At 60.0% G+C, this 26,286-nt stretch overlaps 1 protein-coding gene across 7 annotated transcripts; it reads left to right on the top strand.

Annotated features, from left to right (window-relative positions):
* TCF7 (transcription factor 7) lies at nt 1-25,934 on the top strand. 7 transcript variants are annotated; one of them, XM_055144000.1, is made up of 11 exons: nt 1-299; nt 403-469; nt 1,075-1,199; nt 16,533-16,644; nt 17,274-17,364; nt 20,169-20,288; nt 20,745-20,907; nt 21,011-21,118; nt 21,818-21,866; nt 22,908-22,980; nt 24,250-25,934. In XM_055144000.1, exons 1-11 carry the CDS (start codon nt 54-56, stop codon nt 24,686-24,688), a joined length of 1,593 nt encoding a protein of 530 aa, XP_054999975.1. In that variant the 5' UTR covers nt 1-53; the 3' UTR covers nt 24,689-25,934. The 7 variants fall into 7 exon arrangements, with proteins under 7 accessions (XP_054999975.1, XP_054999979.1, XP_054999980.1 ...); XM_055144004.1 differs by lacking the exon at nt 22,908-22,980 and adding an exon at nt 18,789-18,881 and having other exon boundaries at nt 24,250-24,477; XM_055144005.1 differs by lacking the exon at nt 22,908-22,980 and adding an exon at nt 18,789-18,881 and having other exon boundaries at nt 24,227-24,385.
* The last annotated feature ends 352 nt before the right edge of the window (nt 25,935-26,286 follow it).

The following is a 26,286-nucleotide window of genomic DNA, read 5'->3' as shown; positions in this document are numbered from 1 at the left end:
CGCCGCCTGCCGGGCCGGCTCGGCGCCCCGCACCCCGGCGCCCCGCGCGCACCATGCCGCAGCTGGACTCGGGCGGGGGCGGAGCGGGCGGCGGCGACGATCTCGGGGCGCCCGACGAGCTGCTGGCCTTCCAGGACGAGGGCGAGGAGCAGGACGACAAGAGCCGCGACAGCGCCGCGGGCCCCGAGCGCGACCTGGCCGAGCTCAAGTCGTCGCTGGTCAATGAGTCCGAGGGCGCGGCCGGCGGCGCGGGGGTCCCCGGGGCCGGCGGGCGCGGCGAGGCCGAGGTGGCGGCCGAGGTGAGCCCCGCGCCTCCCTCCCTCCTTTCCCCCCCCTCGGAACCCCTCGCCCGGCCGCTCCCGGAGCGCCCCTCACCGGCCCCCTCTCTGCCTCCGTCCGCAGGCTCTCGGGCGGGAACACGCTTCGCAGCGACTTTTCCCGGACAAACTTCCAGAGTCTCTGGAGGATGGTGAGTTCGTGCACGACCCGGGTCCCTGCTTCTCCTGCTCAGGCTCCCTGGGAGAAGCGGGGTGGGGGTTGGGGGTGCCGCTCGGGAAGCCAGGCCGCCGAAGGGGTGCCGCCCCCCCTCTCCTCCCCTCCCCACTGCAGCGCGTGGAGGCGGTAAAACCCTGGGGGTGGGGGAGAGTGGGGGGCGGGTTTCCCGGGCTCGAGTCACTTCCGGTGCCCTGACCTTTATAGGAGTAAACAGACCCCCGCCGCGGCCGCCTCCCTCCAGCCCAGGTGATTGACGAGTCCCACACCCCCCCAGCCCGGGGTTTGGGGGAGCCAGAGCGCTCCAGGCTCGCGGGGCTGCAGCGGGGTACGAGGGTCAAGCAGGAGCGTCCTGAAGGCGAGGTCTGGACTCGGGGTCCTGCGCACAGACTTGGCGCTGCAGGCACCCTCCCAGCCCGCTGCTGCTTCAAGTCACCAACTCGAAGGGCACCTCTTGGCAAACGGGACCTTTTCCTCTCTCTCTCTCTTTTTGGAGAGAGGGAGAGAGAGAGAGAGAGCAAGCAGACAGCCTCGGCCGAGCTGCCCGGGCTGGCAAGGCTGACCCAGCTGTGGTTTTTCCAGGCCTGAAGGCCCCAGAGTGTGCCAGCGGCATGTACAAAGACACCGTCTACTCCGCCTTTAACCTACTCATGCACTACCCACCCACCTCAGGAGCCGGGCAGCATCCCCAGCCGCAGCCCCCGCTGGTAAGTGGCCCTGCACCCCTGCCCACCTATGCCCACCTTCTAGACCAGGTATGTGAGGCCGTGACAGGAACCGGGCTTTTGCCAGAACAAAATAGATACGCGAGAACTGGGTCCTGTTTTCCTTGGGGAATGTGTGTGTGTGTGTGTGTGTGTGTGTGTGTGTGTGTGTGAACTTTGTTGAAAGGGGGCACCACGTTTCCCACTAGCTGTTTGCCTTTGTCTCTCCGCTAGTTCTCAAGCAGGTGCCAAGCAACCTGGTGTCACAGATCAGGCCAGGGTTTGGGGACCGTGTGAGTAAAAGCTGGGGGAGCACAGTGGCCCTCATTGTGAATTTTGCCCTTCGGCATCTGCCACTGAGCCCAGAGCCTGGGTGCCAGGAGGACAGGGTGGGAAAGCTGGTGTGCGCTTCCCATCTGGTGTTGCTGGAGAAACAAGCTCCACTTCCCGTGCGTGAGTTGGTCCCAGAGTGCCTGTGCCAAAGAAAGACCCTAAATACCACGTGGGGGGAAGGGGGCTTCTAGAGCCCCAGGTGGGTCTCCAGCCTCTGGAAGGCTTTGTAGAGGACTCTCAAAGCAGCGGCGAGCCCAAGAGGCATATTTAAGGAACTCGCAGATTCGGTGCCTACATGCTGGATCGAAGAGATTGCTCCTGCCCGGCCTGCTCTCCCCACTGCGGCTTGTCTGAGGGCCCTGATGCAAGGAAGCAGTGCTGAAAAAAATGCAGATGAGGGCTTCCGACCGTCCCGTGGTCCTGAGGTTAGGGTGAGGTGAGGTGAGAGCGGTGCTGAGTGCATGTGGGGTGGGGAGGCTCTGGTGTGTGGGTGCCGGGTGCAAACAGAGTCCGGTGCAGGTGGGGCAGCGGGTGGGAGGCTGCCGTGGCAGGAGGCACCCAGGGGAAGGCAGGCAGCCCTCTCGGGGCAGGAGCGGGGAGGGTGCCTTCTGAGAGTCGTTTCACGCCAAAAGCGATGGGAGTGAAGAAGACAGAATAAGGCTTCTGTGTGGAACCAGGTCAGAAAACCTGGTAGCTGGCTGGCCGCGTGTCCGACTTGCTGCCAGGGGCCCCATCTATGAGGTGTTTCCGTCCTCCCATGGCTGTGGGTTCTTTGCTTCTTTGTCCCCCTACTCCCCAGGAAGCTACTCTCCCTCCTGAGACCTTGGTCCTGCATTAGTGCAGGTGCTCTGGGTGCTCCCTGCAAGGGTGTACACCCTTAGACTTGGGGCCACATTGACCGGACCTGTCACTGCCAGACCGTTAACCGGTGAGGGGCTGGGGCTGCTAACCCTGACCAGATTCAGGTGGTCCCAGCAGGGCAGGACCCCTCCGGGCTCTCGAGGCCTCAGAGATACATGGGAAAGGCCGTGTCTGAGCCCCTCACCCAGCTGGGACAGGCGGGGAGAGTGCCGGGGTGGGAGGTCCGCGCTCCTGAAGGGTGTGACGAGGGACCATTTGGTGCCCTTTTGCTCCCAGTTCTCTGGCTAGGCAGCTGGCCACCTCCCCCAGCCAGGAGAGAGGAGTGGCCGCGTTTCTCCTGATGGTGGCCCTGAAGGCCCACGTTGTGCCCACTCTGGGATTTTAAGCTTCTGTGGATGTGCCGCTGTGGTCACACCTGCTCCTGTGGGGTCACATCCTATCTCGCCCCTGTCCTGGGCCTCCTAACCTCCCAGTGCTTGATTCTAGAAACACCGGAGAAGTACAGGCTGGTCCTGGCCGTTTGTGCCCAGGTGACAGCTGTTCCCTGGGGACACGGACAGACAGACACAGGCCTCAGCTGGGGTGATGGTGGGTCTGGAAGGGTTATGTGAACATGGGGAAACCTATTTTGTTTGTTTGGGGACTGCTACTCCGTGCTCAGGGCGACGCAGGCCTCTTGCATGCAGAGCACACGTTCAGCCGTGCTGACCCCCGGGCCTGGGAGAATGTTCCAGCTGTGAGAGTAGTAGCTCGTGACTGGACGCCTTGTGTGGACATATCGATAGGGCCGGCGTTTTCTGGGGCGGGGAGTTCTGGGGAGCCATACCTGGTGGTGCTCAGGGCTCACTCCTGATGAGGCGCAGGGGGCCACACAGCGTGCCGGGGGCTGAACCAGTGTTGGCGCATGCAAGGTGAGCACCCGACTTGCTGTTCTGTCTCCGTGGGCCCAGGCAGAATGCCCCTGCTTTGCAGGGAAGGTGGCGTGTGGCTCCTTCTCCAAAGCTCCGCTCCTGGGCCCTCCTGTAGGCCCTCCAGGCCGGGCGGGAGCGGCCCAGCCAGAGGCTCGCACCCAGGTGGGGATGGGATGCCCACGTGGCCACCATGTTGGGGACCTCAGAACTGCACACTTGACTCCTGCCAGGAGCAGTGGCAGCGGGGCCCCTCCCAGCTGGGTGTCATGAGGCTGGGGGAGATTCTGTTCCCGAAAGGCTTCTGCTCTCCGCATTGAGGCGTTGTGGGGAGGGCGCGTCCGGGGTCTGTCGGAACCTGCTGGGGGCTCAGGAGCGGCTCCGGGCCCAGAGTTCCGGCCACTGCTGGGTTTAGTTCTGTTCATCTTCTCTGCGCTGAGGGAAGGCCGGTGGCAGGGACAGGGAGGTGCTCCGGGCCAGGTGGAAGGGGACCGTGTTGTGTGGGCCTCACCGTCCGTGCAAACCTGTGGCCTCCACTCGGCACCCGCGGCCCCGGAAGGCTCATCCTGAGCCTCTCGGCTGCTACATGGACCCCCTGGAGGCAGCGGTGGGAGCAGGAGCAGGCTCTGTCCTCGCAGTGGCTTGTGTGTTTAAGATGGTGGCTTTCCTGGCGTGTGGTCCCTTCTCAGTGTCTGTGAAGAGCAGAGCCGGTGCCCGCTGCCCCGTGCCGAGCCCAGCCCAGCACCCTGGGGTGTGCGGGCAGAGCCCACACCAGGCGACAGGGGCGAGGCCTCCGCGGCCTGGGTGCTCGTGCCTGACTCCGGGCTTAGAGGGTCTGGGGAGGAACCTGGGGGCGGGAGGGTGGTGAGGTGACACGCAAGCCTCCAGCAGAGGGAGGAAGTGCTGCTGACCGGGCAGCTCTGCAGGGACGGTCACCTGGCGAGCCTGTGGCCGCGGCCCTGGCAGGGTGAGGAAGCGCCTGGCACCCAGGCGGCCCAGAGGCGGCCTCTGCGCGGGGAGTGCCTGGCGAATGCAGGCGCCCGGCAGATGGGGAGGGTGAGGGGGGACTGGCAGCTGCCCTCCAGACACCTCAGGTTACCTCACCCGTCACCCACCACCATCTCCCAGGCCCATGGCGACCTGTGGGGTCCCCCGAAACATCCATCGGATCATGTCTCTCCGGCGTTAGCCCTCCTGGGGCTTCTCCTTGCTTTCTTTTTTTTGGGGGGGGGTATTGGTTTTTGGGTCACACCCAGTGGTGCTCGGATTATTCCTGGCTCTGCACATAGGAATTACTCCTGGTGGTGTGCAGGGGACCGTAAGGGATGCTGGGGATCGAACCCGGGTCAGCGCATGCTAGGCAGGTGCCCTCCCAGCTGTACTGTTGCTCTGGCCCCCTCCCCTTGCTCTTGAGGCCTAGTCCAGCCCTCTGGCCACAGCCTGCGTGCCCGGGCGGCCCCCTCATCTGCCACTTCATAGCAGCTCGGTGTCCCCACAGGCATCAGCGCCCGCCAGACACCCCGCGGCAGGAGTGCCTACCCCAGCTGCCAGCTTCTCTCCTGCCCTCGCCAGCTTGTCCCTGTGGCCTTCCTCGGGGAGCCCAGGGGAGACCCTCCTTGCGTTGGGCAGTGTTGCGGGGCCCAGCAGGGGTCGCCTTCTCACGGTGCCTGTGGGGGCACAGCCCCGTCTCCCTTGCTGCCCTGGCTCCCTTGTTAGCTCCTGCCTGGTGGGTTTCTTCTTAGGTGCTGGGCAGGGGCACTCCAGGGTGCCAGCCCCACCTCGCTGCCCACCTTAGTGCTGGGTTCTTGGAGGAGGGCCCGGGGGAGCATGGCTGCGCGCTCCGTCCTGAGCGCAAAGGTCTGTGGGAAACAGCCTGGTCCCAGCACAGAGCCGCGCTCCCCGTGGGTGAGAAGGGAAGGAAAGGGGCCCCGTGTGCATCTGCTGCAGACCGCGTCCGCCTCTCCTGCCAGGGCCACCTCTGGCCGCCCCCTGCGTCCCCTCGCACAGGCGTCTTCATCAGCCTTGTGCTTATGGTCAGTGCCCCCCACCTCGCACCCCTGTGGCCCCCGACAGTCCTCCCTTTTCCCAGACGCCTGACGCTCTGGGCTGTAGTGCCCAACTTCCTGTGTGGACATTTTCCTCTTCCAGGAGAACTGGGGGGCCAGGGGGCAGGAAGAAGCACTACCCTTTGCTTCCCTGTTGCCTGGGGGTGTTTCCTCTCTTTGGGGTTTTAATTTGGTTTGGGGTCCGCCTCCGGCAGTGCTCGCGGGGACCATGTGGTGTTGGGGGTGAGTGTGGGCTCTCCTCGGCACTGGGGCTCCCTCTCTCAGTGCCCGTGCCGGCCTCATCTCCCTGCTGGGAGCAGGCTTAAGGAGGGGCAGACTCTGGAAGGCTCTGGAAGACCGGAAACCTGCAACCCATCCCCTGTCTCCTGGGTCCCCTTCCCCCCCAGGACTTCACATCTACCTGACGGCCCCCAGAAGCCCACAGGGGCTCATAGGCCCCCCACTTGCCGGCACCCCAGTATTTCTCCTCCCCTCAGCCAGCACGTGGGAGCTCTGCCTGTGGGGCCGGGGGAGGGGCTGGTCCTGAGGTCAGGCTGGATGGGGTGAACGCCAGCCAGGAGGCCATGCCACGGGTGGGGGCGGCCGCTTCCCCAGCCCCAGCCACTGTGGGCCAAGCCAGGGCTGCCGTCAGCGCTTGGACCCTGCGCCGGGTGCTTCCTGCCACACAGACACTGCGGGCAGGAAACAGGTGTTGACAGGTCGTGCCCCTCCCCCACACGCCAGAGCTCCCTGCTGTGGGCCGGGGGCATGTTCAGGACCCTTCGAGGATGGGAAGCCAAGCGGGGTAGCCCTGAGTCTGGAAGGTCCCCCTCAATTCAGACACCATAGCTGCCACTCCTTGGCTAGGATATGGCCCCAGGCTCTCAACACTCAGACCCACTGGGCCTCAGTTTCCCCGTTGAAACCCAGGGGTTGGGGGTTCCCACCCCTCTTGGGTCACTGTGGAATGCGACCTTGTGAAACTGGCTCAGGGCCTGAGCCTCACAGAGGAGATGCAGGAGGGAGCAGGCGCCTGGTGTGTGAAAGGCACCATGGCCAGGGGCCGGGACACTTGGAACCAAGAGGCCCCCCTCCTTCTGCAGCCCCCCCCACGGTCATTGCACCGCATCTGCATCGCGTGTGTAATGTGAGGTTCTGCCCCTCTGCCCCCATCACTACCCCCTTGTTGGGCCTTTGTTTAGTCTGGAGAGGATGCTGCCCCCCAGAGTGCAGTCCCAGCAGAACAGGGATCAGGGATCCTGGGGGCACCCAGGGGGCACCAAGGCCCTGCCCGACTGCTCAGGGGAGACCCCCAGGGCCTCCAGGAAGGCTCTTCGCGGGTGCGAGTGGGGTGCTGAGTGGCCAGCAGTTTGAGCTGAGACGGGGCAGGTAGTGTGGGCCTGGCGCTGCAGGGCAGGGGAGGTGGCTAGGCCGTGGCCAGCTCTGGGAGTGGCTGGTGGGCACAGGCCGTGGGCTGGCAGCTGAGAGGGCAGGGTGGTGCCCGCCAGCAGATGGTTTGAGTTGGATGTGGAGGGCGAGGCCAGCGGATCTGGCAGCTGAGCAGGCCTGGGATGCTGCAGAAGGGCCGAGGGCACGGGCGGGGAAGACGGGGGACCCCAGTGTGCTGGGGCGGGAGGGAGGAGCCCCCTTTGCAGCTATTCTTCCCCAGTCACAGGCCCGGGCCCTCTGCCGAGGGGAGCTGGTCCTGAGGTAGGTCTGTGGTCAGTCGTGATCTGACCAGCACCCACAGCAGGTTTGCTCTGAGAGTCCCGGGGAGTTTGGTGCTGTGGCCCGCGACCCCCTACGGCAGGCTCTGGGTCTGGGGAGACCGCCCCACGGTCGGGGGGTGCAGACTTGTGTGTGCCAGGGCCTGAGCCAAGGGCCTGAGAGGCCTGGGGTTCTCCATCCTCAGTGACTGAGTATCAGTGGGAGCAGCTCCTGCCCCCTTGAGTGCCACCTGGGAATACCGCCCCTCCCCTCCCCCCCAAAAAAAAAACCAAGAAAGCAAAACCAAACAAAAACATCAAAACACCAGGAGCGTGTGGCCGGCATCAGGCTGGCCTGCACAGCCGCAGCTGGTGTGGGTTTGTCCTGGTCAGACCCGCCCTCTGCCCCTCCCAGCCTGCTGGCAGCCAGGCCCCAGGCTGGGCGTCGGCCGCCACAGGGGTGTGAGCTGGGCCGCAGCGTCAGGCCATGCCAGCAGGCACTGCCAGACACACGGCCAGAGCTCGAAGACCCTCTGCCAGCCAAGCGCCCCTCGCCGCCCTCCTTCTAAGCCCACCCACGCCCCTGCGCCCCACTGCCTGCCTCCACGTGGGGCTGTGCAGCTGAGGCCATTAGCATGGCGGCAGGCAGGGCTTGGGCGGTGCTTTGGGGGTCAGCATGGTCAGTGCTGCTGCCCCCGCCGTCTGGGCTGGCCTCCCGACGGAAGGACGGAAGCACACCCTTCCACTCGGAATGTTTAGGCTGCCCCCTCCCCTGGCTGAGTGACCTGGAGCAAATCTTAGTCTTCTTTAACATGCGCTGGGGTGGGGTCGGGGGCAGGAGGCCTCTGGGTGGGCTTTGCTTAGCTCAGCAAGAAGTGGGGGCCGGAACGCCCCTCGAGGGCAGGAAGACATTGCAGGAGGGCAGGCCAGGTGAGGGGCGTCCAGGCTGAGGTGATCTGACTAACTCTGACCTGGCAGTGGTGGCATCGCGCCCAGCCCCCAGCCTGCTGGCCGCCATCTGAAACGCATTACCGATGCTTTGTAAACTCGACATCATTCGGCCACATGAAAGACGGGGCTCTAAAAATAGCCACTCCCCAAGGACGCCCCGCACTGGCAGGGCTCGGCTGACCTCTGCATGCACGCCCACCACCAGGCCACCTCCCTTGCCGGGGAGCCCCGGCTGGCAGGCCCCACCTGCCCGCCCTCCCAAGTGGGCCGCCACCGGCCGACAGACCAAGCAACCGGGGCCACTTTATCTGGGCACTGATCTCATCCAGCCGGTCTGAGCTCCAGACCCGAGGCCTCACCTGGGGCGGAATGTCTGGAGGAACCAGGAGGAGCAGCTGAGGGCCGGTCAGTGGCCCCAGGACCCCTTCTCAGCATGTCCATGTCTGGAATGTACGTGGGCAGCTCACTGGATAGCCAGCTGAACCGTCTTAGAGGACACTGCAGCCCATGAAGCAGACAGGGACTTGGCTGGGTCCCTGGGCACCCCGTGGGCCGGCAGCCGCAGCAAGGCGGCCAGACTGACTCTGCCTGCCTTTCTGTGGGTCCCCACTCCCTGTCGTCCTGTGACCAACTGCTAACCACTCTTTTCCCTAAAAATAAACACGCTTATGGGATTGGGGGAAGCTTTGTAGCTATCAAAGGAAATAATAGGGTGTTTAAGAAAATTGCATTGCGTTTTAAATAACCAGCATGAAAGTCATTAAGTTTGAAGTTTCATTCAAATCAGATGGCTCTGTGGCCAGCCTGGTGGCCCAGCAGGCAGAGGTGGGTGGGCCTTGGGGATTCTAGACGCAGCTGGTGGAGGGATCTGTGGTGGCAGTGAGGTCTCTGCTGGGCACAGCAGGGCCCCGGGAGGCCCGGCCACCACCCCACAGCTAGCTGGCAGGCTCTGGGGATGGGCAGCATCCCCCCCGCCCCAAGGGTGGGGCTGGGGCAGCCCGTCACAGGCATAGGGATGGACGAAGGTGGGCTGGCCACGCCGTGCTGCAGCGTCAGGGGGCAGCTGAGGTGGGGTTGGGGGGTCCTGAGGGGCTGGGTCGCAGCTTGGTCCTCCGGCAGGGCACTCAGTGCCTGGAGCGCCCTGTCAGGTGCCCACAGGTTGTGGGAGTAGCGGGGCTTTCCAAGTTGAGCCTTGGGTGTCTTGGCCGGGGACAGGAGCCCAGGGCCTCGGCAGTCAGTGTGATCTGGGAAAGCTTTTTTGTTTCTTTTTCGTTTTTGGGCCACACCTGGCAGGGCTCAGGCCTTATTTCTGCCTCTGTGCTCAGGGATCACTTCCGGTGGGGCTTGGGAGACATACGGGGTGCCGGGGGCCGAACCCGGGTGGCTACTTGGTAAGGCTTCCTGCTGGACAAGGGCTTCAAAGGGGACATTTCAATGGAACTGGCTGTGGGCGAGGCCTTCCTCTTTCTCAGGGTCCCAGAGCTGTCACACCCTCCTTGGGACCCGCAGGCTACTGGCACGGAGAGAGGCTGGTTTGCCTGAGGAGCCTTGGTCCAGGGCCTTCCTCCCTCCACTCCCCCTTCCTCTTTTCCTTCCCTTCGTTTTTCCTTTCTCTTCGTAAACTCTAGAAACTGTCCACAAAAACAAACACTCCATTAGTTAGCCCTGTGGGATGCAGCAGAGAGCTGCACCTGGAAAGGCCCCTGTCCCCGCGCTGTCCCCACCCTGGGTGCTCCTGTAACTTGCCCCCATGCCCCCTCCCACCCCCAGCAGGCATTTTCTCTGCTCCCTGTGTCTGATGAGCTGCGTGGTCCTGTTCTCAGTGCATGGGGCAGCAGCCCTGTCCCCGCCCTGGGTGCACCTGCTTTCCCAGGGTCCCGGGGTGCAGCTCAGAGTCTTGTGGCGCCTCCCCGTGCCTGCCTGTTCCTCCTCCGTAAACTGCCAGGCAGGCCGAGCCGGAGCCCCGGAGCCTTCCCTCTGGGCTGGATGGAGAGGGCTTGCACCCGAGTGAGCACCCCTGGTCCCCCCACACCAGACGGCCTCGTGGGGGCCCCCAGTTCTGTTGCTCAGAAGCTGGTGGGGGTCGTGGAGGTGGGAAGCCGAGTCGAGGCCCTGCCCTCCCTCCCATGGGCCGAGGCGAGCGTCCGGCCCCCAGGCCCAGGTCACTCAGGGCCTTTCTGGGAAAGCTCCGATGAGAACACCTGTCCCGCCGACTCCTCCTCATCTGTGGGGTGCTCATGGGTGCTTGGGAGAAGGGCCTCTCCCTCTCCATCCCTCTCACTGACTGAGACGGCATCTCCTCAGGACACGACTGGCCCCGCATGGGCCAGGCAGGGCAGAGCCAGGGCAACTGGTCGGTTGGTTCCGGGAAAGGCTCCGTCAGGAAATGGGGAAGGATGCCGGGGGGGGGGGGGGTCTGGGAACGCACAGGCCACCCACGTGCTGCCTGCTCGCACCTCTGGCCAACTGCCAGATCCAGACTCATGTCTGCTGGTGCTTGGTGAGGCCTTGGCGGGGCCCTTCTAACTGTGCCACCTTCTGGCTGCGGTGGGAGGTGGGATCCGCTCCGCAGGTGCCCCCAGGCCCCCAGTAGTCGCCCTCTTTCTACTGCGGCTGCTCTGAGCCCTTCACTCAGCTCCTTGGGGACCCCTCCGAACCCCTCGAGTGTTTGCCTCCCTCCTGCTGTGGAAGGCGGGCGGGCTCCTGAAAGGCTCGGAGCTGGCACTGGGCTGGGGCACCTGCTCCGGCATAGCCTGACTGCTCCTGGAAGCTCCTGTTTTCCTCCCAAAACATCCTGCCCTGAGGGGCGTTCACCCCAGAGAGGAGGAAGGAAAATGCAAGTCAACTAATAGGGCCTCACCTGCAGGGCCAGGCCGCCAGGGGCCTCGCCACATGCGCCTCTAGGGCTCCGGGCCCTCATGTCGGGGGTGACCAGCCATCCCCCACCTCCCACTGGGTGCCACAGCTCTGGCCTTTGCTGTGATGGGCTGCGGGCACCGGACGTTGCTCTCGCGCGCCCTGTCCAGGGCAGTGGTGCCCGGAGTGGGGCTGAGGAGGAGAGGGCATGAGCCCCACTGGGGTATGCAGGACTGCAGAGGTGGGGTCCGTGGCCTGTGGGGACATGCAGATAGGCAGGCAGCCCCCTCCCCGAAAAGGTGGGGGGCTCGCTTCCTCCGGGAAAGCTTTCCTGACCTCAGGACCGGAAGAAGCATCCCACCCAGCTCCTGGTCAGACTTCACAGCACTAGAAGCGCCATGGGCGCCAGGCAGTGGACACCTCCTTCAGACAGAGTCTGGGGAGCCGGGGCAGCCTGCTGGACCTAGAACAGGGACACTAGCCTGGAGGCAGGAGCCTGGAGGGCGGAGAGAAGGGCTCCTGGGCAGGGGCTGGGCTGTCCGGAGGAAGGGGCCCTTTTTCCTCTCACTGGCCCAAAGGCACCGTGCTCAGGGCTTGTGGTGATTCTGTTTCCCAGAGCATTTCCGGCCAGTGGTGGCAGCCTGGGGTCTCGGGTGCCCAGCAGTGCCCCGCTACTTCCAGGTCCCCTTTGTCCACCATCGCCCACTTCTTCCCAAATACTGGCTCACCCTGCACCCCACTCCCCACAGCATCCAGCTAAGGACCCAGTTGTATTCATTCTGTAGAAACCGTCCAGGGAAGTCTGGGGGGGAAGGCAGCAGAGCGATCACTGCCGTGCTACCTACCAGCTCTGTGCCCTTGGGTGAGTTACAGAATCTCTGTGCCTCAGTTTCCTTGGCTGTCAAACAGGGCTTATTATATTTTTGTTCGGGGAACCACACCTGGCGGTGCTCAGGGATCACCCCTGGCCATGTTCAGGGCACGGTTTGAGGAGGAGGTGGGGATTGAACTGATTAAACCCAGGTTGGTCATGTGCAAAGCCGGCACCTCCTCCCCTACCCGTCCTGCTATCGCTCTGGCCCTAATAATTCTTTTAGCACGGGCTTGCTTTAGAACTGCAAGGGCCATACCACCCTCTAAGGCACTCTGAAGTATGTCACTCAGCGCCTGGCACACAGAGAGAACTCAGCAACCGTGAGCACGGGGGGAGAGAGACTGGGGAGTGTGAGAGGACCTGCTCACCCTCACACGAGGCCCCCTGCCCCCAGGCTTGCGACCAGAGGATGCGGCAACTTTCTTCGCTGGGAAAGTGTTGTGGGGTTCCAGCGTTCGGGGGTTTTCAGAGTCAACCGTCAGAGGCGAGGGAGTTTCTCTGCCGCTGGTGGCTGCGGTCTGCAAGGAGACGGCCGCTGGGGTGTATTTTCACCTGAGCCTGCAGGAAGTGGGGAAGGGAGGGAGGGGCGGAGGGGCAGCCCGGCCAGACCCAGGCTAGACTTAGGAGCAGAGGGGACTTGGCTCAGGAGTGGCCCCTCTCCCCGCTCTGGGCTCCACCCTCGGGTCCTGCCTGGCTCCAGGCTGCTCCCCCGAAGAGGGCACCCAGAGGCAGGAACTTCTGCTGTGGGCTCAGAAGCATGAGGGCCACTTTGGAGCACAGAGCTGGGATGACAGCAGACCCAGGGCTGCGGGCCGGGGGCCGGGCTGGGGGCAGGACACAGGGCTCCCGGGGCGTCCTGGGCAAACCAGGATGCTGCAGAGCCTGTCCCTGCTTTGCACAGCTCACCGCGCCGAGCCCCGCGCTTGGGACTGTCCTCAGAGGTAAGGAAGAGAAGGTGGGACACCCGCGAGGCTCAGGGCCTGCTGGGGACAGTGAGGAGAGGAGGGACGCCCCAGGTAGGCCCCAGGCAGCCCCACCGGGCTGTCGCCCTTGTGCGGGGCTGTGGAGCGGGACGTTCCGTTGGCTGCTGCCTGGGCCAGACAGCGCCCCCCACCACTCCCACCAGCAGGAGAGGGGGCTGGGTGCGGCTGAAGGCAGCCTGCGTGGGCATGGAAAGGGCACAGGCCCACAGCGGGCCCTGCTCCGCCCCCGGCCCTCAGCTGTGGCCGTGCCAGACTGTTTGCCGAGGCTTTCCCCAGCTCACGGGGAAAGCCGCCGGGCAGAAGAGGGGCTGCTGGCTGCGGCTCCTGTGCTCCCCTCCCCCTTCTCCTCGCTCCCCGCTTCTCTGTCTCTCCTCTCTCTCCTTTTCTCTCCTCTGTCTTTCTCTATCTCTGTATGTGTCTCTCTCTCACACACACATATGTGGATGTACAGGCTCTGTTGGGCCCATGTTTCACCATCATGGCCGGGGTGGATGGAGCCCACGTTAGGGGAGGGTGTGAGTGGACGCTCAGTGGTCCCTGCGCTGCTGCCAAGGCTGCCCACGGTAAAACCTGGGCAGGTTTCCGGTGCTGAGCTGTGGGCCAGAGCCAGGGTTGGCCGGCACGGCTGCCCACAGCTTCGGCTCAGACGGGGCCCCCCTCACAGGGGAGCTGCAGGGGGTTTGTTCCACCCACTGGGCCGGCGCTCCAGGCCTTTGCACCCTTAGGTGGTGACCAGGTACCTGAGGACGTGGCCCTGAGGCCCTGAGGCCTGAGGCCCGAGGCCAGTTTCCTGCCCATAGGCCTGGTCCGGGCTGTGCTGTCTGGCTCCCACTGGCCTGGAACGCATCAGGGGCGCCCAGGCCGCCGCCTCCGTCGCAGGCCTTCTGCCTTTAACCCCCAGCTCGTGGGTGTGCTGGAATTTCTGCATCTGTGGCTGAGTGCATTATTTGACCAGGGACATCCCCACCCAGGGTCCGATAGTGAAAAGGCCAGCGAGGGTCGGGCTTCCAGGCGGCTTCCTGGCGGGACAGATGGCAGAACCATCGCACGGGGAGTTGTATGCGATGCACGCAGGCGTCCCAGACCGACCCCTGGCTGCGCCACTGGGAGTAGCCCCTAAGCGATGCCGGTGTGTCCCCAAAACAAGCACCCAGGAAGCCCTGGACCTGCGTGGGACAGCGATCCGGGAGCGGGTGGGCTGCAGACGGAGTGGCGGGAGCTGATGGCAAGTGAGGGGTGCCGGGTGGGGGTTGCCTGAGAGGGCGGGAGGCTGCTGCTGTCACCCAGGGGAAGGGACAGTGGGTGGCACCAGGCCGGGGGACGGAAGGGGAAACTGATTTGATTCTAAACAGGTCTTGAAAGGAGAGCCACTAGCTTTGCCGAGGAGTGGGATGTGGAGGGGAGACGTGGCGGGGGGCCCAGGTATGTGGCCCCCGGCGGGCGGGAGCCGTCCTTCCCCGCGGAAGTGGGGGCTGGGCGCTGGGAGCAGGTCTTGGACATCTGGCAAACCTAGTACCTGGGAGAAGTGGAGGCTGCCGGTGGCATGTGGGGTGATCAGAGGAAGCTCTCGGAAGCCCTAGCCTAGGAGGGAGAGTAGGGCAGGAAGAGGCAGAGGAGGGCAGAGGCAGGAGGAAATGGGAGAGGGTGATATTCTGGAAGCGGTGGGGAAAGAAACTATTGCAGGGAGGAGGAAAAATCAATTGTCTGGCGCTGCCGAGATGTAAAACACAGGAGACGTGGCTTGGAGTTCAGTAACCGAGAAGGGACCTTGAGTCCTGCGGTGACCCTCTGAGGACAGTGGCTGGGCAGAGCTCTGCAAGGATGAGCACGGGAGGCCGCACCCTGCTGGTGCCCTGTGGGCATGAGAGGGGACATGCAAAGCCCCTGTCACCCGCTGCACGACACGAGGACCCGTTTCCTGGTGCTGTCCTGGCCCTTTCTGTCTGCGGGCCTGAGGCACCTCCATTCTCCTGCCTGACGTCACGGCTGTCAGGGGTCAGTGCTAGGAGGAGTGTGAGCCTGTCCGTGGCCAGAGCCTCCCAGAAGGGCTTTCCTGGCAAGCTGCACCCTAGGACAGCACATGCAGAGTCCTGCGGCCAGGGCCAGGGCCAGGCCAGGAGTGCTGTCGCCACTCTCACCGGAGGATGCTGTCCGGCAAACCTCTGTTGCATCGTGACCCCAAGACCGGGCTGGAGAGGCACGGAGGGCATTTCCTCCTGCCCGTGCTGTCTCCCCCGACCCTCATGGCCACCTCCTTTGAAGGTCTCATTTGACCAGGAAACAGGTACTCAGGAGTATAGCAAGTTCTAGAAGGCTTCGAGTCAGAGGATGCACATGGTGAATGGTGCCACTTTCTCCAGCCCCGCTTCCTGGAACGGACAGCAGGCCGCCGCCTGCCCTGCCCTGCCCTAGGGAGGGGGAGCCCAAAGCAGGCCCAGGAGCAGCCGGAGTCATGGGAGCTCCCAGGCAGCAGCCACCAGAACGCTCGAGAAGCATCTGCTTGGTCCTCGTGTGTAAGGCTCCTCCTGGAGGGCTCAGAGGCGTGCTGTGGGGTCACAAAGGCCAGGGCTGCTGCCAGAAGGGTGGGAGCCCCATACCTTGGCTACCACGTCGCTCATTCCCACCCGCCCACCAACCTAACTTCAGACCCTTGACAGACAGGGCTAGTGGCCCCTGCTCCGGCTCCTTCCCAGGCTGACTGCCCCAAACCCAGTGATGAAAGAGTCACGAGAGGAAACTGAGGCCCGGAGATGTAAAGGAAGTTGGCTAGTGCAACCAGTGTGATATTTCACCTAGGGGTGCAAAGGGGTCCAAACGCTTTTGTTTGGGTGCTTATAGCTGACTCCTGGCTCTGGACTCAGGGATTGCTCCTGAGTAGCCCTTGTGGACCATATGAGGTGCCAGGGATTGAACCCAGGCCGGCCTGTACAAGGCAGATGCCCTTCTGGCTGTACTATCTCTCTGTCCCTGTTGAGCCCAAACTAAACTTACTTTGAGAACTGTCACCTTCAAGACACGCCATTGGTTCAGAGAGCTGAAGGGTTTGCTTTGTGTGCCGGGCCAGGTTCCATGCCCAGCATAGCCAGTGTGGCTCGAAATTCAGAAAGAAAACACCCAACTGCTTTGTTTTGGGGCCACACCCGGCCAGTGCTCAGGGATCAAACCCGGGTCAGCCCACATGCAAGGCAGGCCCATTGCCACTGTACTCTCAAGCTCCTAACCCTGGTTTCTTGTGTGAAATGGGTCAGAAGCCACTCATCTCTGCCCCCAGCAGCTGTAACCACACAGCTGGACTTTCCCAAGCGGGAGGCAGCCTTAGCTGTAGCTGATTCTCAGGACAAGGGCTTGCACGGAGCCTCTGCAGAGTGGCCTGGGGCCCAAGAACTCCGTCACTATGCTGCCTGAGCGCCCCCTTCCAAGCCCGAAGAATCATGACAGACCTCTGTGACTGTGAAAAGTAAGAGTCCTGCGGTGCTGAGGAAACAGGAAGTGCAGAGGCTAGTGGGTTGGGGAGTCAGAGAACTACGCGTGGTGGGGGCAGCTTGTGTCAGCAAACCCCGCTATGCCTGAGGTCAGACGAGGGTTCCACTCAGGGCCTGCGGGAGACCAGCTCCAGGCTGTCCTAGGGACTGGTCAGCAGGGACTTCCACGTGCAAAGCACGTGCTCGGGCAGTTGAGCCATCTCTGATGCCCCGCCCTCCCCCCCCCCCCCCCACACACACACAATTTGGCTGTCTGGACAGAACTACCTGGGGCTCTGGTTACAGACTGCCCTCAGATCGCCCCACATTTACCTTCCCCCCCTTTCTCCTTTTTCAGCACAACAAGGCCAGTCAGCCCAGTCACGGCATCCCCCAGCTCTCTCCTCTTTATGAACATTTCAGCAGCCCACACCCCACAGCTGCGCCAGCCGACATCAGCCAGAAGCAAGGTAGGGAGCTGGGGGGTGGGCGGGGGGGCACAGGACTTGCAGTGGACAGTCCTGGAGCTGTACAAACCCAGGCCTCAAGCAAGCCAGAGGAGGGCTGGGGAGACTGAGGGTGGAGAGCTGGAGCCCTGCGTGACCCCACCGCCAGCGCCGTGCGGGAGCCGACAGGGCTGCTATTAAACCCGAGCCCCCCTCTGCCCCCGGGGAGAAAATGGAAAGTGGTGCTTGTGATGCTGAGTCACCTCGGCCCCCGCCAAGTCATTCTGAAATCAGTCTTTGTCATCTGTGGGCAACCTGCTGACTCAACCCTGGGGGAGCAGAGAGGACCCTCCAGCTCCCCAGGGGATCTGCCTCCTGCCCAGAAAGGCAAGCTCAAGCCCCCACAGGCCAGCGGGCGGGGCAGTGCCGCGGCCTAACCTCCCACTCAGCGTCCCGATGTAGGTCACCCCCTCTGCCCTTGGTTCCCTTGCCTCGGGGGTGGGAGTGAAGGGGTGTCCTGTTATCACAAGGGAGGGGGGGATGCCTGGTCCTCTAGGAAAAGGAGGTGGTACCTTCCAGCCAGACTGGAGGCTTTAGGGTGAGTAATGAAGTGGCCTCAGGGCGGGCCTGCTCACTTACCCTCTCTGCTGCAGGAGTCCACCGGCCTCTGCAGACCCCTGACCTCTCAGGCTTCTACTCTCTGACCTCAGGAAGCGTGGGACAGCTCCCCCACACCGTGAGCTGGTGAGTGTGGCCTCGGGGGGACAGAAAGGTGTGTATCTGCGCTCCACTGCCCCCTCCACGCTGCCGGCGGTGTGGGTGGGAGGGCGGGCCCGGCTCCGCTCCAGCCGGGCGCGTTCCCTCTGCCAAGATTCAGACCCAGCCCTGGTCCAGGCCCGCTGGCGTTGGGCTTCTGCTCTCCTAGACTCCTGACTGGGGAAACAGGGCCCCACGATTGTGGGGTGAAAAGGCCCGAGGAGGGAGACATGCGCGGGCCAGAGGGTGCTGCTTCTCTGCGTGCTGACGGGTGGCTGCTTGTCACTGGCTGCCGTGCCAGCTGGTTCCTTTCTTGGGTGAGCCGCAGGGGTGGCAGACCCCTCCCTCATGCCCACGGTTCCTGCTGCAGCACACACTTCTGAGCAACTCACCTGGAGTCCTGAGGAGGGAAGCCCAGGCCGTAGGCACAAGTGTGGGCCGAGAGCCTCTCCTGAGGTGAGGGCGGCAGCTCCTGGAAATGCACACGCATCGCCGTATGTCAAGCCCTCGGTTCCATCCCTCACACTGCAAACTAAAGGACACGGGCCCGTCTTCAGTTGGCGTTTGGCTTCCTGGCCCTTTGGAATCAGTGGCAGTGTGACCTGGGCAGGGTGGGGCGATCACAGAGTCTGTTTCCAGATTGCTCCACTGAATACAGATCAGGCAAGCTCCAAGTATCCCCAGGTTTGCTGTGTGCCAGGCCGGGTCCCGAACGCCACAAAGCACTGTAGAAGAACCCTTCTCTGGAGGTTCCTGCCCTGGGAGCTGTCCACTTAGTATATAGCCCCACCCAAGGGTCCGACAGGGATAGGCTGTTAGCCGCGCTGACTGGGGACTGCAGGATTCGGGGGAAGGTATCAAACGCAATCTCAAAGGCTTTCAGGAGAAAGACTAGTCAGGCTGGAGTTAAAAGAAACAACGTGGAGGGGGCTGGAGCAATAGCACAGCGGGTAGGGCGTTTGCCTTGCATGTGGTCGACCCGGGTTTGATTCCCAGCATCCCATATGGTCCCCTGAGCACTGCCAGGAGTGATTCCTGAGTGCAGAGCCAGGAGTAACCCCTGTGCATCGCCAGGTGTGTGACCCAAAAAGAAAAAAAAAAAACCAAACAAAAAAAGAAATAACGTGGAGCAGAAGAATCTGCATTGTGTAAACACTGGTACAAAGGTTCTGGGGCGGGATGTCTCAGGTGAGGCTGGAGAGGTCCTGCAAGCAAGGACTGTCACTTCGAATTTTGTTAGCACCAGCCCTAGACTGCGGAGGGGGAAATGTGCAGTAGAGGCTGCCCTCTGGTGGCCAACACATAAAATACAGCGGGGCCCTCTAAGCAGAGGCTGATCTCTTGACACTATGGGTCCTTCCCCACATGTGGCCTGTAGCCAGCCTTCTAACCGCTGTCTCTCCCAACCACAGGCCCAGCCCTCCTCTCTACCCCCTGTCCCCCTCCTGCGGATATAGACAGCACTTCCCTGCCCCCACCACAGCCCCTGGCGCCCCCTACCCCAGGTGAGTCCCCTTCCGTGCAGCCAGCCAGGCTCCTGCTTCCTGTTGCCCAGGCTTCACTGCCCACAGAGGCCATGCCCAGGCCCGTGCTTGCCCTGTGCTAGTCGCTTTTCCAGCCGTCCGTCTGTCATTCTTCAGCCCCCTGCTGCTCTGTCCCCAACAATGAAGCCAGTGGGCGTAGGAGCAGCCTAAGCCCGGGCCATGCTGCGTGCACCAGAGGACAGCACAGCCAAAGATGGTACCTGCACACGTGCCCGAGCTGCTGCTCTGTGTCGTGAGTCAGCCGCTGTGCAGCTGTGTGTGCACTCGCCCGTGTCCTGCATCCCTGCTGAGAAAGGGGGTTGGGACTGTCCGAGCCAAAGCACCTTCTTTCACATGCACCTTCAGCCTCTGGCCCGTGAAGGCTGCCTGCTCAGGGACCCTTCACCCCCACCCCTTAGCAAAGCAACAAAGGCAACGTGACTTCCACCGAAGAGCACAGAAGTGAAATGGAGGTGTACATGGGCCTTAGCTTAGCCCCCCAGTAAGAGACCCGTGCCAAGTGTGGAAAGTGAGTTCAGAGTGGGAGTAGACCATGCCACATCTGAATTGACACTTGGGTGCTAGGGAAGCCCGGTGGGACCCAGCCAGGTGTAACAGGTTGAGGAGCTTCATGTCAAGGGGGAGTAACTCCTGAGCCAGAAGGACAGAGCATTAGTTGGCTGGGGGTGGGAAGTAATAGCTGAGGGGGAAAATGGGGCAAGAACTGTCAGCAGAAGAAAAAAAAACCTGTCAGCAGAGCTGTGTGTACCCAGGAAAGTGCCACCTGGGTTTTATCCTGTGGGCATTAGGGGAATTTCAAGAATGACCATAAGCATTTAGGTTTTTAAAAAGTCACTCTGGGACTGAGGAGATAGTACAGTGCGCAGGGCACTTGTTCTATACGTGGCTGGCCCAGGTTCAATCCCCGGTACCCCTTTTGGTCCCCTGCGCCTGCTATGAGTGATCCCCAAGCACCGCAGGGTATGGCTCAAAAAGGTCACTCTGGCTATTGTGAGAAGCCTGGAGGGACCAAGAAAGCTCCCAGGGTAGCTACGGCTCATAAGCGTTCATGAGCAAAAATCAGATGTAGCGTCCATCCGAGTCACGTCTGTGCACGTTTTTGCAGTGTCTGTGTAATGTGTTGGGAGCAGGTGCGTTATCTGTGTACTGTGTGCAGGCCTTTGGTGGTGTGGTTATCTGTTCCTTCTGAATCATGCCAGGCCCATGTGTTCAGAGTTCTGGCTCAGTGTTAACTCTTTTCTTGTCCAGGTTCACCCACCCATCCCTGATGCTAGGCTCTGGCGTATCTGGTCACCCTGCAGCCATCCCCCACCCGGCCATTGTGCCTCCCTCAGGGAAGCAGGAGCTGCAGCCCTATGACCGAAACCTGTGAGTGGAAAGACACACTGGGGCGGGCGGGCGCGCATCTTAGGTCGGTTCTCGGCCAGGATACTTGCTCCTTTTGCCACTGACCGCTGATTTGTAATTTTGGGAGGAGAGGCTACACATGGCAGTGCTCCAGGATCACTTCTGGCAGTACTTGAGAGGCTGTATGGGGTGCCAGGGATCAGACCCAGGTTGGCAAGCACCTTACCTGCTCTGCTATCACTCTGTGCCGTGGCCACCAAGGAATTTGTCTGAGCCAGGGTGGGGCTGAGAAGTCTTCACAAAGCTTTTCTAGTATCCTAGTAAGGAGTAGTTAAGCTCTGCTTACCCATTTGGGAACAGGTTAAATTTTTTCATCTATAAACCCTTAGCATTCACATGCGTCTTTACACACCAGAGGGGGTAGGAGCATTAACAACCAGGCGATGGTTTCTGCATGACGTGGGCATGTGTTCTCAGGAAGACGCAGGCTGAGTCCAAGGCCGAGAAGGAGGCCAAGAAACCAACCATCAAGAAGCCACTGAATGCTTTCATGCTGTACATGAAGGAGATGAGAGCCAAGGTCATTGCCGAGTGTACGCTCAAGGAGAGTGCTGCCATCAATCAGATCCTGGGTCGCAGGGTAAGGCCAGGGGCCGGCGGGCTGGCAGGGGTGGCCCCTCATTACCTCTTGTCCTGTGCAGCCTGCTGTCTAACACATCCCACCTACCCTGTGCCTGTTGCAGTGGCATGCACTATCGCGGGAAGAACAGGCCAAATACTATGAGCTGGCGCGAAAGGAGAGGCAGCTACACATGCAGCTCTATCCAGGCTGGTCGGCTCGGGATAACTATGTGAGTAGTCAGACTCGGAGCAGAGGCCCCAGAGAGTAACTCCTGAGGGATGGCTTGCATGCTGCAGACCTCAGTATCTGTAGGGGAGGCAAGACTATTCGAGGGCACAAATAAAGATGGGAGGTGGTAGAATTTGGAGTCCAAGGAGGCTATCCCAAATACCGGCCCAGGCTCTCTTCCACCAAGGAGGCACAGGCTTTGGGCCTGTAGGGGAAAGGGAAAACCCCTAGGAGGGAAGCTCATCCATTGAAGGAGACCAGGAGAGCCAGTAAAGACGACTCCAAAGACCTGGAGTGCATGCTTTGATGTGAGATTCCTGGGTTCAATCCCTCGTGCTCCATGGTCCCTTGAGCACTGTACCAGAACCCCTGGGTGGCAGCATAGGAGAGGGGAGAGCTCCTAACTGTCCCATGGCCCCTTAGAGATAACTGCTACCCCGAAGCAATAGAGGGCTGGCCCAGGAAGCTACACAAAAGGGCTGTAAGGCATTGCCCACAAGGGTTAGCCCTGAAAGTCCCCAAGGTCCTGTGAGAACATGGTAGCACCAGCCCCGGTAAGAAGTAACACCAGAGTTCCCAGGTGGAAGATGAGCCTGCACGCCCGAAATCCCAGCAGCAGTCAGGCCCATGTGCCAGCCAGTTGCTCACAGATTCCAACATAAGCCTCTCAGGTAAACGCCATCAATTTTTTTCCCTGCAGGGTAAGAAGAAAAGGAGGTCGAGAGAAAAACAGCAAGAATCCAACACAGGTGAGGCATTCCCTCAGCAGAGCAGAGCCTCCTCTGCAGGCCCCCATTTCATCAGCAGCCCTACTCTGGCCCCGACTGAGGAACCAGGTAGTTAGGAATCGTCAAAGCCAAGATGCCAGGCTTCTGGAAATGAGATCTGTAAATGAGATCCCTACTCAAAACTCTGCACAGTGGCCAACTCCTAAGTCCCAGGGCAGACCAGAAGAAGCCAATTCATGAAGCAGCAACACACTCCCACCCCAACCCCTCCACAAGCTAGCCTCTGTCTAGTAAAACCATAAGGAATAGACTGTATACTCCAGTGCTGAATTCCAACACTGCATCCTGACCAGTCTTGCTTGCGGAGGGGGATGCAGGTTGCTAGGCAGAGCCAGTCGGGTGGGTCTTGGCAATGCTAGTGCAAAGCGCTGTTTCAAGAACCCAGCGAGCCCTTTGCTGCAGGTCTGTGGATGAATTCCTGCCCAGACTGTTCATTTGTGACTTTCTCAGATGCGCTGTTCCACAGGAAAGCTGGAGGCTACAAGGGGTACAGGACAGAAGCCTTCGCTTGTTCTCTAATGTTGAGGGGGCCTTTCTTTTCACCTAGTAAGTATAGATTAGGCTCGAAGCTATAGAGAGAACAGTACGAGTCACACACTGGTAAAACTGAAGGAGAAAAAAAACAAAAACCAGGAAAATGGGCAGCATACATTTTTTAAAAAGGTCATATTGCATCCCTATAAGTTTCTCTGGACTCTTCTCCCATAGTTCCATGCTGCCAGAGAGGAGCTAGCCTGAGTGTCCATCACCCCCAACCCCTGCCCAAATCATTCTTCCACTGCCTTGCTGGGTGCCCATCTCTCTGATACCTTGGCTTTGACCCTAGGGCTCCCACTGGGGCTGGCTGTGCCATGGAGAGGTTTACTCTGCCTTTGGGGACTGTGGGGGTATCTGTGACTGGCTAACACTGATGTTACCTCTTCTTTCTGGGCCCTGCTCTGCCCTGCTGCCTGCCTGCTCACCCTCTGCCCTGCTATGCCCCTCTGCCATTGCTGTGAGCAGACCCTGGCTCGCCTAAGAAATGCCGTGCTCGCTTTGGCCTCAACCAGCAGACGGATTGGTGTGGTCCGTGCAGGTGGGTTTGTCCCCACCACCAACCTCCCTTTGCTTCAAGCTGCTCCCTTGACTCTGCACATGTTCTGCTAGAATGTAGTCCTCCTCTGGCCCCCTGCTATGCCCAAAGACGGGGAGCCCCACCTTCTGAGAGTGAACGCTGAACAGACTGCAGAGATCATTGGAAGCTAGGTAAACATAGCATTATGGGGGAAGAGACAGAAGAGAAGGGAAAGAAGGCCAGACTCCAGAAGGCATCTGTCCCTAGTGCCTCGGATCCCCTAGCAGTGGTGGGCTGGCGATATCCAGGCCTGGTGGGTTCTCATAAAATCTCACCTACACCATTAAGGTGATGTGATCTCTTGCTTCTGCCCTGAAAGTCTTTAGGGCCTACAAGCTTCCCCATTTGTCCAAGTTGGGATCCCTATTATCCCATCCCAAATCCTTAAGTCCAAGAATAGCCAGATAACTAGAGAGCCTGAATAACCTGGTTGTCAAGTGGCTATGACTCATTATCTTGTTCTTACTGAGACCAGGAGACTTGAAAAGTAGAGGATCAAGAGTACTACTAAGCCGTCAGAGACAAAAAGCCACATTCAGGCCTTGGGAGTCCTAACGCAGTGTTCCACTATACAGCAGAATTATTTGTGAATGCGGGACGACAGTGCTACAGTGAAAGAAAAATCTAACTACCAAGTGGCTAAAATAGTCTCATTTAGACCAGGCCTGGTGTGGCTAAAAGCACTTTGGCAGTTATTTTACTGGTTTTAAGGGACAGTTTTCCCCAACTTCTCAGTGCCCATCACGTTCCTTATTTGAGGAGAACGAGGAATGGAGGGGAATGTGTGTGTGTATCCATGATGGGCGGCAACTCCATCCTCAGTCCTACACCAACCATTACCACGAGACACAGCTATAGCCAGAGAACAGTTAGAAGAGTTCCTTGTCCCTTCTGCTTTCCCCTTCTCTGCCCTAACCCAGCTCTGAGCATTTGGATGCTCAGTCCAAGAAGCCAGGAGCATTGCAGCCCCTCCTTGCCTTACTGCAGATCTGAGCTCCACATACCCATGTGAAACAGTGGATTCCCATGCCACCTTGTGGCTCTGCTGGGAACTGCACCTACCCCACATTTGAGCCAGGCGTAGTGGAGTTGCTGTGCTAGTTCTGGAGCTGCCTTATGGGAAGGGGACAGGTGGTCAAGTATGCCTGTGCAAGACAGCGTTTTTTTGGTTGTGGTGTATGACTGTGAATTCACCCTCTGTTTACAGATAACTCTCTTCACTATTCCTAGGAGGAAAAAGAAATGCATTCGGTACTTACCCGGAGAAGGCCGCTGCCCCAGCCCCGTTCCTTCCGATGACAGTGCTCTAGGCTGTCCTGGGTCCCCAGGCCCCCAGGACTCACCCTCATACCTCCTGCTGCCCCACTTCCCCACAGAACTGCTTGCTAGCCCTGCGGAGTCAGCACCAACATCACCAGGTCTTTCGGTTGCTCTCAGCCTCCCACCCCCCTGGGCCCCTCTAGGCCCCCACCCTGCAGAGTACACAGCAACAGGACTCTCAGATTCAGGCAGCTTAGCATGCATAGGACATGTGGCCTCCCCCAGGGGTCCACCCTCGGAGAGGCGGCGACAGAGCCCCAAAGCACGTGGAAACCGGCCAGGGGTCCTGTTAACTCCTTCTCCAGGTTCAGGACCCGGAGAAGGCACCACAACTTTTGCCAGAACCTGAGGCCATCAATTCAGACTGCTGGTGCTGGGACTAAAATCTGTGGTGGCATCTACCAGGCATCTGTGCCTGTGGCAGTATGCAGTCAATCCAGTCTTTTTACCATCTGTCTTACCAATCATGTGCCCCTACACCCCTTGCTTTTTGCCTATGGGCCATAGGTGGGCTGGTGGAGCCCAGCTGCTTGCCCTGCCCCTGCCCCTCCTTAGCCATCCCCTCGACTCCCCAGTCAACTCTTCCCATATGACACTTCAGAGACCAAGAATGGGCTGGTTTGTCAAAGGCTGTGTGAGTGTGGTCATAACCACAAAGCTCGAGACAATGCTTCTCTCTAAAGGTGCTAGAGAAGCCCTGTTTACAGAAAACCAGCTGCTATTTGTAAACTGGACTAGAGAAAACCTTTTACCATGTTTTCAGGAGCTTGCGAGAGGAAGGAATGGAGTAAGTTTAGGCCTATCATCCTAGGCAACAAAAAACCTGACACTGCCGTACCAGGAAAGTGTGTGTGGTGGTCAGGTATCTGGCTCTAGTTCAAATTACTTGCAAATGTTTCTTTGTGGAGAAATTCACCTACCTTAGAAATCCCAATACTAAAGTCCCCCAGGCCCGCCCGTCACTAGTGGTTTCAGAAAAGGCAGTTTGCCCCAAATCCACTGTGCATTCCTCCCAGTTCTAGGACCTTTTTCACAGCTCCATTTACAGCTCATTTGTATCAGTCTAACCAGCTCTTGAGTAGCTGAGAGGACACACACCAACCCCCGTTACCCATCTGCCAGCATGAAACCAGGCCACCTTTGGTTTCCCTTTGGGGCGGCAAGAAGGACCAGTATAACCAAAGCAAAGAGCCCAGAAAACGTCTAGTGGTAGATAGTGGGTTTTTACCACAGCCTACTTTAAACCATTTCTGAGCCAAGCTTCAACCCTGAGCCTTAAAAAACAATCTTTTAATTTAACTTTTTTTTTTGGTGTTTTTTGCCTACTCCTCACTGTACATAGCCTGAATCCAAAGAAAAAGGGCTGCCTGTACCCATTCTGTTCCCACAATGAAAGTCTGTACTTCCTACTTTAGCCACTGGTTTCTCAGAATCCAAAGATATATATATTCTAGTATAGTGTTACCAAAGTCTTGACGGAAAAAGGACCATTGTGTAGTGTTTAAAATATTTTTGTATTGTTACTGCATCATAGAAAACTTTTTAAACATGAGAATAAAGATACTTTCTACTGGTTTTCATTTTTAAAAGCTTGACCGGGAAGAATAAGCTGTTTCAGTAACCATGGAAAATGTCACTCCTTTCCCTTTTCATAGCTTTGAACTTGTGGGTCATTCTCTTACTATGATACACATTTTTAGAGCACTAAATACAGAGAAGCCAGTGATTGATCTCGTCTCATGCTGGGTATGGTTCTTGTTCTTACTTACCCAGTGCTCTGACCTCAACAACTGCAGACCAGCCAATATTCAGAATAAATAAGTTTAAACGGCCATCCATGGACCCTACAACAATTCAACCTGAAATAGCAACCACTATTACTCCATTTTCTTCTAAGGGCAGAGAAGAGACAAATTTTATTTCATAAGAACATAACCCATTTGAAGG

Source organism: Sorex araneus, chromosome 6 (assembly GCF_027595985.1).
Source record: "Sorex araneus isolate mSorAra2 chromosome 6, mSorAra2.pri, whole genome shotgun sequence".
Classification (NCBI taxonomy): Eukaryota; Metazoa; Chordata; class Mammalia; order Eulipotyphla; family Soricidae; genus Sorex; species Sorex araneus.
Note: the sequence above shows the minus strand (reverse complement) of the source record. Positions and strands in the feature narration are given on the sequence as shown.